Below are 14,926 nucleotides of genomic sequence, written 5' to 3'. Positions count from 1 at the left end.
ATACAAAAAAATTAGCCAGGCATTGTGGCGCATGCCTGTAATCCCCAGCTACTCAAGAAGCTGAGGTAGGAGAATCACCTGAACCCAGGAGGTGGAGGTTGCAGTGAGCTAAGGTCATGCCACTGCACTCCAGCCTGGGTGACAAGAGTGAAACTCCCTCTCAAAAAAATAATTAAATAAAAATAAATATATAGCCGGGCGCAGTGGCTCACGCCTGTAATCCCAGCACTTTGGGAGGCCGAGGCGGGTGGATCACAAGGTCAAGAGATCGAGACCATCCTGGTCAACATGGTGAAACCCCGTCTCTACTAAAACTACAAAAAATTAGCTGGGCATGGTGGCGCCTGCCTGTAATCCCAGCTACTCAGGAGGCTGAGGCAGGAGAATTGCCTGAACCCAGGAGACGGAGGTTGCGGTGAGCCGAGATCGCGCCATTGCACTCCAGCCTGGGTAACAAGAGTGAAACTCTGTCTCAAAAAAATAAATAAATAAATATATATATATATATAGAAAGAGAGAGAGAAGAGAGTGCATGAGGGAGGGAAACGGAATTTTTCTTATGATATAGTTAAACTGCATATACTTGTCACAAATAAATTTACAAGAAAAACTGATATTACGTTTTAAAATGACAAATTTTCAAAAAAAAATAAAAATGAAAAATAAAATAAAATGACAAATTTTCTATCTATCAAGATCAAAACCATGCCACATACACACATTACTGGTCAGTTTCCTAATTTTAAATGCAAAAATCCTTTTTAAAAAATTTTTTTTTTCCTTTTTATGTTTTATAAAACAGATTCTCACTCTGTCACCCAGGCTGGGGTACAGTGGCAGAATCATAGTTCACTTCGGCCTCGAACTACTGAGCTCAAGTGATCCTCCTGCCTCAGCCTCTGAAGTAGCTGGAATTACAGATGTGAGCCACCATGCCTGGTCTTTTTTTTTTGTAGAGACACTTTGTTGCCCAGGCTGGTCTCAAACTCCTGGCTTCAAGTGATCCCCCCACCTCTCAAACTGTTGGGACTATAGGCATGAGCCACCATATCTGGCCTAGTTTTAAATGGGATACAGAATAAGAAAAAAATACATGGAAGGATAAGAAGTCTTACCTGTTTTCCTAATTTTCTAACTGTAAACCAGTGTTCCTTATAATTGCATATAAATGATCTTTCATTTCTAAAAAAGAAAACACACACAATATTAACTTGAAATACTGAATTCATATTTATTTATGTTGTCTACTGGCAAATATTATATAAAATTTGTGATAACAAGATTATATTTACAGTTAAATATCACTGATGTTTTGAAAAGATCACACAACCATACGAACGTCTCTACAGCAGCTTAGTGATGCCGTGCCAAAAGATGGCCTCACACACCACTCAAGGGTCAGCTCTGTGCTGCCATGGACACTGGGGTGCCAGGAGGGCTAGAGGGCAGATGCTCATGGACATCACAGAGGTGAACTAGGAAAGTCTGAGGGAATGAAACAGGGAACATCGAAAGTATTCAAAATATATTTCTCCTTTAAGAAATTGTAACTTTAAAAATCAAATTTGGGAAAAGAAATGTATGAAATGCGAAACAAAATCTTACATAGGATCGATCCTGAGCCTCTGATACTCGGGACTGTTGAACAGGATTAGTTCTAAACCCCAGACTTTCAAGGCATTGCTTATAACCTGTTAAGAAAAATAGCAACTTTCCATAAGCTAAACCACTCCATTCCAAATTTAAGAAGTGTAGCTATATTAGTTGTGTAAACACTTTAAGAACTGTAGCTATATTAGTTGTGTACTTCATATATAAATTCCTCTAGAAGGCTATAGGTTTGTTTTTGAGATGGAGTCTTGCTCTGTCACCCAGGCTGAAGTGTAGTGACACAATCTCAGCTCACTACAACCTCCTCCCACAGATTCAAATGATTCTCCTACCTCAGGCTCCCAAGTAGCTGGGATTACAGGCATGTGCCACCACGCCCAGCTAATTTTTATATTTTTAGTAAAGGCCTTTCACTATGTTGGCCAGGCTGGTTTCAATCTCCTGACTTCATGATCCGCCCGCCTCAGCCTCCCAAAGTGCTGGGATTACTGGCAAGAGCCACTGTGCTACGCTACTATAGGTTTTAAAAAGTGTGTGTGTGACTTTGACAGGCCGAGGTGGGTGGATCACCTGAGGTCAGGAGTTCAAGACCAGACTGGCCAACATGGTGAAACTCCATCTCTACTAAAAATACAAAAATTGGTTGGGTGTGGTGGCCAGTGCCTGTAATCCCAGCTACTTGGGAGGCTAAGGCAGGAGAATCGCTTGAACATGGGAGTTAGAGATTACAGTGAGCCAAGATTGCACCACTGCACTCCAGCCTGGTGATAGAGCAAGACTCTGTCTCAAAAAAAAAAAAAGAAAAAAGAAAATACAAACCTGATTATTTCAATCTGTCTGACAAAAAAAAAAAAAAAAAAAGGGAATTTCTGAAAATTCACTATCTACCCTCCAAGATAGCCAACAAAGCAGCAAGTGAGCCAGGTACCAGCAAAGACAAAAAGTGAGTGCAAGGCAGCATGAACAGGCACCAAGAGCAGCAAGGAAACGCCAAGTGCTGGGCCTGCTCTGACCTCTGATTCTAGCCCTGCAGCAGCCATCACCTGCTAACAGTGGCACGGTAAAGCACTAGATGGATGTGTTGGTGGATGAGGAGGAGTCCAGGAGGGTAGCACAAATAAACAAAGATATCTGCAGAGATAGGTCGCTCAGGAGAGGTTCTGAAAGAACTCTGGATACAACTTACAGTGTTAGATGAAGAATGAAACACCCACAGAGAAAAGAATCTTCCAAGTACGTATGTATAACCACCACAGAATTCAAAGAGAGCTATACATTAAAAAAAAAATCAAAAGCCACAGACCATAATAAGGAAACCCAATCTGGTAGGCTGATTTAAAAGGAAGGTTGCAAGGTACTGCTTTTTCTCAAATTTACCCAACAGATGGTAAGTTTGAGCATTGTGACTTCTTAGAATTAAGGTTTTTCTTTTGTTTTCTTGTTTTTGAGACAGAGTCTCGCTCTGTTGCCAGGTTGGCATGAACCAGGGTGTTGGAGGCATGATCTCGGCTCACTGCAACCTCCAATACCTTGGTTCAAGTGATCTCCTGCCTCAGCCTCCCAACTAGCTGGGATTACAGGCATGCACCACCTTACCCAGCTAATTTTTGTATTTTTAGTCAAGATGGGGTTTCACCATGTTGGCCAGGATGGTCTCGATCTCCTGAGTTTGTGATCCGCTCCCCTTGGCCTCTCAAAGTGCTGGGATTACAGGTGTGAGCCACCGCACCTGGCCAGAATTAAGGTTACTATTAACATCCAGATGCAAATTAAATAATCTTTCTCAAAAAAGAATTTTTAAATGCCCCATTCTAACATGAAGATTCTACAATCCTTTCATGTTTATCTATATAAAAATCCAGTATTCTAATTGGCCAGGCATGGTGGCTCATGCCTATAATCCCAGCACTTTGGGAGGCTGAGGGAAGATCACTTGAGGTCAGGAGTTCAAGATCAGCCTGGCCAACATGGTGAAACCCGTCTCTACTAACAATACAAAAAGTAGCCAGGCATGGTGGTGGGTGCCTATAATCTCAGCTACATGGGAGGCTGAGGCAAAAGAACTGCTTGAACCTGGGAGGCAGAGGCTGCAGTGAGCCGATACTGTGACACTGTACTTGCCTATGTGACAGAGCGAGACTTCATCTCAGAAAAAAAAAAAAAAAATTACCTAGTACTTTAGAGTATAATCTTATACTCTGTAGACATGATCTATTAGAACTTCTGAAGGTCACATTGCTGCAGTGACTACTGAAAGGCTGTGAAACAGTGCCTGGATATAAGCAACACATGGTACATGCTCGTGACTACTTACCTGAATAGAGAAGAAACCACTGTCATCCATATTTCCAGAAGGCTGCTGTTAATTTTGACAGGTAGTTGAAGCAAGGGTGGGGGTGGGGAAAGAAGGATACGAACTGTCATCAGCGTGCATATTTAAAATAAAATCTCATGCATTCCCGTTTACAAAGTTAAAGGCACAGTCAGAATTCACCAGTCAGATCCCTATAGGAAGAATGGCCCATTCTTTTCTAAATTGTATCCATGTTTTTAAAAGAAATGTGGGCTAGGCATGGTGGCTTACGCCTGTAATCCCAGCACTTTGGGAGGCCAAGGTGGGTAGATCATGAGGTCAGGAGTTCGAGACCAGCCTGGCCAACATGGTGAAACCTGTCTCTACTAAAGATACAAAAAATTAGCCAAGTGTGGTGGCGTATGCCTACAATCCCAGCTACTGGGGAGGCTGAGGCAGGAGAATCACTTGAACCCAGGAGGTGGAGGTTGCAGTGTGCCAAGATCGTACCATTTTACTCTAGCCTGGGTGACAGGGTGAGGCTCTGTCTCAAAAAAAAAAAGTGACTTAGTGATTTTAAAATCAGTACCTGTAAAAATGTGCGATAATCTTCACTAGTAACTCCTCCTTCTGCCATTCTCATCCTTTCTTCCTCATCCAGCTGATGTGCAATTGAGGATAATTCCACAGGGCTAAAATATTCTCCTTGCAATAAATTATTCAGGCAATGTTGAGCACAAAGTGAGCCTTCTTGCTAATATTTCCAAAAAAAAAAAAAAAAAGTAAAATGTGACTTACTGAACAGAATTGTGTAGTATCTTCCCCTGAATAATTTAATCATCAACTTTTTAAATTTTGTTTCTTTTGAGACAGAGTCTTGCTCTGTTGCCCAGGCTGGAGTGCAGTGGCGCAATTTTAGCTCACCACAACCTCCACCTCCCAAGTTGAAGTGATTTTCCTGCCTCAGCCTCCCGAGCAGCTGGGACTTCAGGTGCCCACCACCACGCCTGACTAATTTTTGTATTTTTAATAGAAACAGGGTTTCACTATGTTGGCCAGGCTGGTCTCCAACTCCTGACCTTGTGATCTGCCCGCCACAGCCTCCCAAAGAGCTGGGATTATAGGCATGAGCCCCCATGCCCAGGCAACTTTTTTTTTTTTTTTAACATAGTTGAACTGGGGCTGGGTGCGGTGGCTCATACCTGTAATGCCGGCACTTTGGGAGGCCAAGGCGGATGGATCATGAGGTCAGGAGTTCAAGACTAGCCTGGCCAACATGATGAAACCTTGTCTCTACTGAAAATACAAAATATTAGCCGGGCCATGTGGCGGGCGCCTGTAATCCCATCTACTCGGGAGGCTGAGGCAGAGAACTGCTTGAAACTGAGAGGTGGAGGTTGTAGGGAAGAGAGATTGCGCCACTGCACTCCAGCCTGGGCAACAGAGTAAACCCTGTCTCAAAAAAAAAAAATAGTTGAACTGAACTTTCAGCTTTGGATAAGCATAAGTAATATAGGTGTATGAATTTTCATTTAACATTTATTTTACAAATCTACCATTAATAAAACTATAATTACATGATCAAAAATTTAAGAATGATCTTAAACAAACATGATCATCTGTCAAATGCATCAAATCTTTTTTTTTTTTTTTGTAAGGCAGGGTTTCACCATGTTGGTCAGGCTGGTCTTGAACTCCCGACCTCAGGTGATCCACCCACCTTGGCCTCCAAAGTGCTTGGATTACAGGCGTGAGGCACCACGCCCAGCCCCAAATCTCATATTTTACTGAAAACTACTATATAAAACATTTAGTCTCCCTCATTTTCAGTACCTAAGATAAATTCATTCTTGGAGATTCCATAGTAAATTACTAACGGTGAAAAAAAATTTCAGTCCCTATAACAGTTATTTATTTATTTAAAAAACAAGGTCTCACTATGTTGCTCAGGGTGGACTTGAACTCCAGAGCTAAAGGGATCTTCCTGCCTCAGCCTCCTGAGCAGCTAGGACTACAGAAACATGCCACTGTATCCAGCTCCCTAGAACATTTATTCTTTTTTTTTGGTGGTGGGGGGGGAGGGAGGGGGGAGGGGGGAAGGGGCGGTGACAGAGTTTCACTCTTGTCATCCAGGCTGGAGTGCAGTGGCGCGTAGCTCACGGCAACCTCCACCTCCTGGGTTCAAGTGATTCTCCTGCCTCAGCCTCCAGAGTAGCTGGGACTACAGGCACAGGCCACCACACCCCGCTAATTTTTGTATTTTTAGTAGAGATGGGGTTTCACCATGTTGGCCAAAATATTCTCAATCTCCTGAACTTGTGATCCATCCGCCTTGACCTCCCAAAGTCCTGGGATTACAGGCATGAGCCACCGTGCCCGGCCAACATTTATTCTTTTAACATGATAATCTGGGCCAAGCATGGTGGCTCACATCTGTAAACCCAACACTTTGGGAGGCCGAGGCAGGTGGATTGCCTGAGGCCAGGAGTTTGAGACTATCCTGACCAACATGGCGAAACCCCGTCTCTTCTGCTAAAAATACAAAAATTAACCAGGCGTGGTAGTGTGCACCTGTAGCCCTAGCTAATCAGGACACTGAGGCATAAGAATTGCTTGAATCTGGGGAGTGGAGCCTGCAGTGAGCCATGTGCCACTGCCACTCCAGCCTGGGTGAGAGAGCAAGACTTTGTCTTAAAAAAAAACCCAAAACCAAAAAAAATCCTCCACTCAATCTAAACGCTTGTTGATAGAATTTTAAATCTTAAGAATTAATACAGGTGAGAAAAATTCTGTTCCATGTTAAAACTTGCAGTTACAGGACTGAAGTTCTCTTCATGGAACTCTACAGATAATGTACACACAGTGTAGTGCAACGAGCAGAAGTGTCCCAAACAACCCTGGAGCTCACTCCTGGACCAGCCAGCAGGAGGGACTGCAACCAAGCTCAGCTCCCATGACAGCCTTCCTCCTTGTAGGAAGTAGGTACAACTTCCCATGGGTTCAAGCCATGCAGGTACTGGGCAGCTGGCTTTCTCACACAACTGGCACTCTGAATCCAAGTCCGGGCTGCCTGGCACTGAGTAGCCTGCGTATGACCCTACTTCCTACAACAGTGTAGCTTTCCCATGCTATCTGATAAGAAGGTAGACTCATAGGATGGATCTGTCCCTGTAAACACCAGGTTTGCCCCTCCCTGAATTGATGGTAGATGAGAGAACATTTCCTTTTCCTGCTAACCTTGGCTCTCCAAGTGCTCTCTTTCCCCAATAAGATCTATTCCTTAACCCAACCTATCTGACATGCAATTTGTCCCAAGCTGTGTTACACAGTAGACTCTAAAGAGAACCACCTTGCAAGATGGATATTTTTCCTGATGAATAAATGTTCTAGGAACAAAATTCAGGCGGTGAAAAAAATGCAGGTTATGTGTATAAAATGGAATAGGAAGACTGCATTGCTACAGGAAATATCAAGTTCGGACATTGAGACAGCCTATGTCTGAGATAAGTTTACCTTCATCTTTTGGAAAGGAATAAGTAGCTTGGAGCTACAGAGAACACTATCCCTCAAGTCTTTTCATGAGAATAGACTTTTTATTTCCACTTCTTTCTCCATCTTCTATATTTCTACTATCAGAGTGCAACTCTTACTGATGCAAATTGAAGGGATATACAGATGTTCTACTTATATCCTATTGAAAAACAGCCAAGCCTGGCTGCAGTGGCTCATGCCTGTAAGCCCAGCATTTTGGGAGGCCACGGCAGGAGGATTATTTGAGCCCAGAAGTTTGAGACCAGCCTAGGCAACATGGTGAAACCCCATCTCTACAAAAAATAAAAAGTCAGCTGGGCGCAGTGGTGCATGCCTATAATCCCAGCTACCTGGGAGGCTGAGGCAGGAGAATCACTTGAACCCGGGAGGTGGAGGTTGCAGTAAGCTGAGATGGCACCATTGCACTCCAGCCTGGGCAACAAGAGCAAAACTGCGTCTCAAAAAAAAAAACAAAATTGGCCAACCCTTCCGCCACGGTCGCCATTGGAGAGTAGCAGCCATGGCTCTTCAGTATCCTATGGCTGTGGGCCTCAACAAGGGCCACAAGGTAACCAAGAACGTGAGCAAGCCCAGGCACAGCCGCCGCCGCGGGCGTCTGACCAAACACACCAAGTTCGTGCGGGACATGATCCGGGAGGTGTGTGGCTTTGCCCCATACGAGCGGCGCGCCATGGAGTTGCTGAAGGTCTCCAAGGACAAACAGGCCCTCAAGTTCATCAAGAAAAGGGTGGGGACACACATCCGGACCAAGAGGAAGCGGGAGGAGCTGAGCAATGTCCTGGCCGCCATGAGGAAAGCTGCTGCCAAGAAAGACTGAGCCCCCTCCCCTGCTGTCTCCCTGAAATAAAAAACAGCTGTACCCAAAAAAAAAAAAAAAAAAAAGAAAAAACAAAATTAGCTGAGCATGATGGTGCATGCTTATAGTCCAGCGTCTTGGGAGGCTGAGATGGGAGGATAACTTGAGCCACAAAAAGGCCGAGGCTACAGTGAGCTAAGATGGTACCACTGCACTCCAGCCTAGGTGACAGGGCAAGACCCTGTCTCCAAAAAAAAAAAGAAGGAAAGAAAAAGAAAAGAAAAGCAGGCAAGACAAATAAGCACTTCACAAGACAGACAAATGGCTACAAAGAACACAAAAATGGTACTCAACTTCATTAGTCATCAGGGGAATGTAAATTAAAACCACAATGTGTTATTACTTTTAGAGAGTTTGTGTTATTACACAAACTCTCTAAAATAGCTAAAATGTTGGAGAAGATTAGAGATTTAGAAACTGTTGTATACTACTGGTGAGAGTAAACTGGTATAACCAATAATTAATAATTATTTAATGCATCTACTAAAGATTAACACATACATCTATGATCTGGCAATTCCATTACTACGAACATAATGTAAACAACAGAAATGCAAACATACGTTCATCAAAACTTATGTATAAGAATATTCACGGCCGGGCGCGGTGGCTCAAGCCTGTAATCCCAGCACTTTGGGAGGCCGAGGCGGGTGGATCACGAGGTCAAGAGATCGAGACCATCCTGGTCAACAAGGTGAAACCCTGTCTCTACTAAAAATACAAAAATTAGCTGGGCATGATGGTGCGTGCCTGTAGTCCCAGCTACTCGGGAGGCTAAGGCAGGAGAATTGCTTGAACCCAGGAGGCAGAGGTTGCGGTGAGCCGAGATTGTGCTATTGCACTCCAGTCTGGGCAACAACAGCGAATCTCCGTCTCAAAAAAAAAAAAAAAAAAGAATATTCACAAAAGCACCATTTCTGTGCTACAAAATAGCATTACTATGTGTAGTAACACAAAATAGCATTACAGACAGCATTACTATTTGTAATAGCCTCCAAAACTGGAAACGACCCAAATGGATAGCTGGGATCACAGCAGAATAGAAATTGTGTTTACTCACAAAGCAATACTACATAACAATGAGAATGAATTAACTACAACTACCTGGAACAGTATGGATAAATCTCTCAAACAATGGTAAGCTAAAAAGGACACAGTCAAAAGGGTATATACGCTGCATAATTCCCGTCACAAAAGCTCAAAACCAGGCCTGGCATGGTGGCTCATGCCTGTAATCCCAGCACTTTGGGAAGTCGAGGCGTGTGGATCAACTCAGGTCAGCAGTTTGAGACTACCAGCCTGGCCAACATGGGAGGCTGAGGCAGGAGACCTGGGAGGCAGAGGTTGTAGTGAGTTGAGATCGTGCCACTGTACTTCAGCCTGGGTGACAGAGTGAGACTCCCTCTCAAAAAAAAAGCTCAAAACCAGGCAAAACTCATTTATGATGTCAGAATTCATGATAGTGGTTATTTTTGGTGGGAGTGTGCAGGAAGAAGAGTTAGTACCTAGGAAAGGGAGGTTATAGGATGTAGGTAAATCTTCTGTTCCTTGCTGTTTATACATATTCACTTTGGGAGAACTCACTGAGCTGTACTCTTAATGATTTGTGTGCTCCTCTATACCTAATTTTTCTTTCTTTCTTTCTTTTTTTTTTTTTTTTTCCGATACGGAGTCTCACTCTGTCGCCCAGGCTGGAGTGCAGTGGCATGATCTCAGCTCACTACAACCTCTGCCTCCCAGGTTCAAGCAATTCTCCTGCCTCAGCCCCCCAAGTAGCTGGGACTACAGGTGCGTGCCATCACCCCTATTTTTTTGTATTTTTAGTAGAGATGGGGTTTCACTGTGTTAGCCAAGATGGTCTTGATGTCCTGACCTTGTGATCCTCCCGACCTTGTGATCCTCCCACCTCGGCCTCCCAAAGTGTTGGGATTACAGGCATCAGCCACCAAACTTAGCTTCTATACCTATTTTTAAAAAAATTCAAACAGTAAGACAAAAGCCCCTGCTAACACAAATTTTCTGTCCTGCTATCAGATTGGAGTTTACAAGCTATGGTTCACCATAGTTTTTTACAAGTAGTAAAAGGCAGAGCTGAGACTCAAACTCAGGCAGAGGTTTCAAAATCTGTGCTATTAGCACTTCAAGTCACACAGAATTTGGCTTCTCCTAAAGCTCAAACATCCTAAAGATGGCTAAAAGCCAGCAATCACAAAAGGGCATAATGAATGCCACAGCGTCAAAGCTCAGTATCTTTTCAATCTTTTTGATAATTTTATGTACAACCCCAGCAAGTTTAGTCAGTATTCTCAGTGTGCATTACATTAAAAGCACCAATACAACTGGCACAGCAAGTGAAGTGACTTAAAAACATGACAGAAAGCAGGCACCAGAACGAAAACAAAGGACAAAAATCCAGTAGTTAGTGGTCATAAAGTTGGCATGAAGGTTTAAGTTAGGGATTGGCAAACTCTAGCCCATGGGCCAAATTCAACTTGCCCAGTAGCTAAGGACGCACTTTACATTTTTGGATCATTGGGAAAAACGTGCACATACACAAATAAGAATGTGTGACAGAGACTAGAGCTGGCCTGCAAAGCCTTAAGATATTTATAGAAAAGTTGTTTACTTTAGATAAACAGCACCATATACATATCAGAAAATCAAAGACCTCTATCCATTCAAAAATATATACTTTTTTTTCTTTTGCGACAGGATCTTGCTCTGTCCCCCAGGCTGCAGTGCAGTGGTGAAATCCTGGCTCACTACAGCTTTGACCCCCGTGACTCATGCATCCTCCCACCTCAGCCTCCCAAGTATCTGGGACCACAACATGTGCTAACATGCCTGGCTAATTTTGTTCATTCTTTGTAGAGACAGGTCTCACCACACCCCACCCCATTCAAAAATTTATTGAGTACTTACCCTGTGCCAGGCCCTATCTCAGGCACTGTAGATGTATCAGTGAGAAACTGCTTTTACATTCTAACTTAATAAAGGGTATTCAAAGTGATCACTCAGAAAGCGGAAACCAAGGTTCCAGAGCAAGTGGTTGCAAGGCCCTCTGTAGGCAGATATTCCTACCTGCACAGCTTCTTTAGGGCCAGAGTTGGTTTTCTGGCTCTCCAAACCCAGGACCTAGCATGGGTTAAAGGTATATTGCAGAGAGGAAAGGAGTGAACTGAAAAATGGCAGAGTAAACCCAAACATTTCCAGAATGGACTATACAGGAGATTAACAATGGGCCCTATGGTTAGAGGTGCATACTCTTGAGTATGCCCAAAAAACTAAATTGTTGCCGGGCACGGTGGCTCACGCCTGTAATTCCAGCACTTTGGGAGGCCAAGACAGGCGGATCACTTGTGTTCAGGAGTTCAAGACTGGTCTGGCAAACATGGTGAAACCCTGTCTCTACTAAAAATACAAAAAATTAGCCAGGCATGGTGGTGGGCACCTGTAATCCCAGCTACTTGGGAGGCTGAGACAGGAGAATCGCTAAAATCAGGGAGGTGGAGGTTGCAGTGAGCTGAGACTGTGTCATTGCACTCCAGTCTGGGCAACAAGAGCAAAACTCTGTTTCAACAACAACAAAATACAAAAATTAGCCGGGCATGGTGGCGGGCACCTATAATCCCAGTTACTCAGGAGGCTGAGGCAGGAGAATCACTTGAACCCAGGAGGTGGAGGTTGCAGTGAGCCAAGATCACGCCACTGCACTCCAGCCTGGGCAGGAGAGACTCCATCTCAAAAAAACAAAAACAAAAACAAAATCTTCATTTGCTATGTACATACAACTTGATGATAATGTTAAATGTATTCCTGAAGAATCTGTAGGCCTACACACATGCTAACAATTAAGAGGGACTTCTTTCAGGTAAGTAGATTTTCTTTTTTTTTTTTTTTTTTTTTTGAGACGGAGTTTCACTCTTGTTACCCAGGCTGGAGTGCAATGGCGCGATCTCGGCTCACCGCAACCTCCGCCTCCTGGGTTCAGGCAATTCTCCTGCCTCAGCCTCCTGAGTAGCTGGGATTACAGGCACGCGCCACCATGCCCAGCTAATTTTTTGTATTTTAGGTAGAGACGGGGTTTCACCATGTTGACCAGGATGGTCTCGAGCTCTTGACCTCGTGATCCACCGGCCTCGGCCTCCCAAAGTGCTGTGATTACAGGCTTGAGCCACCGCGCCCGGCCTTGAGGTAAGTAGATTTTCACTAGGCTAGCACTCAGCTATTTTTCATCCCATGGTTCAGTAGAAATGTGTCCCAACTAGTAACAATCAATATCGTTGAAAACCTTGTCTAATTCTCAGGAAGTAGTGTGGAACATATTTAAGGCCTTCCATGTTGAGATGTGGTCCCACATCAAAGCCTTTGAAAGTTAGTAACAAAAATATGGTCGGGTGTGGTAGCTCATGCCTGTAATCCCAGCACTTTGGGAGGCCAAGGCAGGTGGATCACCTGAGGTCAGGGGTTCAAGACAAGCCTGGCCAACATGGACCCTGTCTCTACTAAAAATACAAAAATTAGCTGGGTGTGTGGTGGCAGGCACCTGTAATCTCAGCTACTCTGGAGGCTGACGCAGGAGAATCCCTTGAACCGGGGAGGAGGAGGCTGCAGTGAGCCATGATCATGCCACTGCATTTCAGCCTGGGTGACAAGAGCAAAACTTGGTCTCAAAAAAAAAAAAATTTTTTTTTAAAGTACATGTGTATTTTTCACTCACTCTAATGAGCCAAGTAACTAAATCTCTATTGTCTATGATTTGTCATGTCAATCAAGTCAAAAGATTAATGACAACTATAGGACTGAGTCTTTCCTCCCCCACTCTAAATCAGTCTATTTTAAAAGTTTCCGAGATGTTTTCTACAATTTGAAGTATTGTACTTAACAGTTTGTTCCAGGCACAGTGGCTGGCTAATGCCTGTAATCACAGCACTTCGAGAGGCTGAGGTGGGAGAATCACCTGACTCCAGGAGTTTGAGACCAGCATGGGCGACACAGCAAGACCCTCATCTACACACACACACACACACACACACACACACACACAAAATTAGCTGGTCATGGTGATATGCACCTGAAGTCCCAGCTACCCTGGAGGCTGAGGCAGGAGGATTGCTTGTGCCTAGGAGGTCAAGGCTGCAGTGAGCCAGGATCTCTCCACTGCACACCTGCCTGGGTGGCAGAATGAAACCCCATCGCTAAAATAAAAATTTTAAAAATAGATTCATACTACAGATTTACATCTGGTAAATTTATTGTCTTTGCTTTATTTGTTGTATGTGAATTTTAAATGTCTGGGATAATTAATGATGATAATTACTGATCATTTACAAGTATTTAATAAAACAAAAACCCTTTGCTCCTCCTATTAAATAACAGCCTTACCAGCAACTCCAAACACGAAACTATTATGAAACAAGATATCATATGCCGAAGTTGTCCTGGGGGAGGCTTCACTCACACACAAATAGCTGGATTAATAGTATGTGAGTAAAGACAAGTTTCTCCACTTATCACAAACAGTATCTTCAAGTGCATGGTCACTGAAGAGTTAAAGTGACAGCAGGCTAGGCAGGCCACAACAAAATCATTCCAATCCACTCCTAATACCCAAAAACAAAGCTGGCCGCCTGCTCCGGAAAGATGGGAGTATCCAAAGAAACCAAACCCAAACATCCCGTAATAAAAACTCTTGTGACGACTTCCCGGTTAAGGGACACGCCGGGTTTCCTACTTCACTTCCTAAGTGTCAGGCCCCAGTGTGGGCAAGCCAAGGTCCCCTCCCTAGGGAGGCTTGCGGACCCAGTGCAGGGGAAAGACATGAACAAGACCCCAAAGATCTAAGTGTAGGGAAGACTCTACACTCCAAAATAGAATTGAGCAGTCTGGAAAAGAAAAAGTTAATTCTGCCAGGAGGGGTCGCGGGAGATGTCCCAGAGGTGACTCTAGCTAGACGTCAGGGAGAGGGAAGCCTTGCGGAGGTCAAAGAATCCTTCGAAAAGAGATGGAAAGTGACGGAGAAAGGCAGAAGCGAACCCACTGGGCGCCACCCCACTCCCGTGTCCCGAGACGCCCCGGCCCCGCCCATACACCCTCCCGGCTTCCCCGGCGGGGGCCTCGGAGGTAGCGGGGGAAGTGGGGAATTCGGTGATGCTCCCCTTTCAGAGCCGAGGAGGCGGGAGGGTGCGGCGTCGCCCCTCGCCCGGCGAGATCCGGATGGGGGCGACTCGGGTCCCACCCAGCCCCCTGGGAGGCTGTGATGCCGCGCTCCACGCCCGCCACCGCGCGGCAGACAGCTCCCCACCGAACGCGGACACTCACTTTCTCGTGGAAGATGGACTCCATGTTTATTTGTCTGGAGCCAACTGCCCCCGCGCGGCACCACCCCCTCCAGCTCCGCCCCCTGCCCCCTCTCCTCCGCCCACCCTGCCCCTCCCTGGCCCGCCCCGGTCTCCCCGCCCACGTGCAGTATGTAGACCAATCAACCGTGAGGATGCGAGTCACGTGGAGCAGAGAGCTAGTGAACGCCGGCGACACGTGACCTTGGTAGCGCGTCCTCCTATCTTCTGTTAGCGGGCCTTCTGGGGGATGCTACAGCGCCACCTGCTCTCTGG

At 44.9% G+C, this 14,926-nt stretch overlaps 1 protein-coding gene and 1 pseudogene across 5 annotated transcripts in view; one reads left to right on the top strand and one right to left on the bottom strand.

Annotated features, from left to right (window-relative positions):
- ATXN3 (ataxin 3) overlaps nucleotides 1-14,721 on the bottom strand; it is a 40,723-nt gene extending 26,002 nt beyond the window's left edge. For 2 of the 4 annotated variants that reach the window (XM_032287608.1, XM_032287611.1), the window contains exons 1-5: nucleotides 14,634-14,721; nucleotides 4,494-4,658; nucleotides 3,926-3,970; nucleotides 1,606-1,691; nucleotides 1,116-1,182 (exon numbers count right to left, since the gene is read on the bottom strand). In XM_032287608.1, the coding sequence (XP_032143499.1) occupies nucleotides 1,116-1,182; nucleotides 1,606-1,691; nucleotides 3,926-3,970; nucleotides 4,494-4,658; nucleotides 14,634-14,657 (387 nt within the window). In that variant the 5' untranslated portion in view covers nucleotides 14,658-14,721. The remainder of the gene's footprint in view (nucleotides 1-1,115; nucleotides 1,183-1,605; nucleotides 1,692-3,925; nucleotides 3,971-4,493; nucleotides 4,659-14,633) is intronic. The other 2 variants (XM_032287609.1, XM_032287610.1) reach the window with 2 other exon arrangements.
- LOC116557867 lies at nucleotides 7,921-8,338 on the top strand (annotated as a pseudogene). Its single transcript, XR_004271735.1, has one exon. The product of XR_004271735.1 is annotated as a 60S ribosomal protein L36 pseudogene (transcript).
- Nucleotides 14,722-14,926: the final 205 nt, after the last annotated feature.

This window comes from Sapajus apella, unplaced genomic scaffold (genome assembly GCF_009761245.1).
Source record: "Sapajus apella isolate SASKATOON/1434 unplaced genomic scaffold, GSC_monkey_1.0 scaffold20, whole genome shotgun sequence".
Taxonomy (NCBI): Eukaryota; Metazoa; Chordata; class Mammalia; order Primates; family Cebidae; genus Sapajus; species Sapajus apella.
This window is presented reverse-complemented; position numbering and strand designations above follow the sequence as displayed.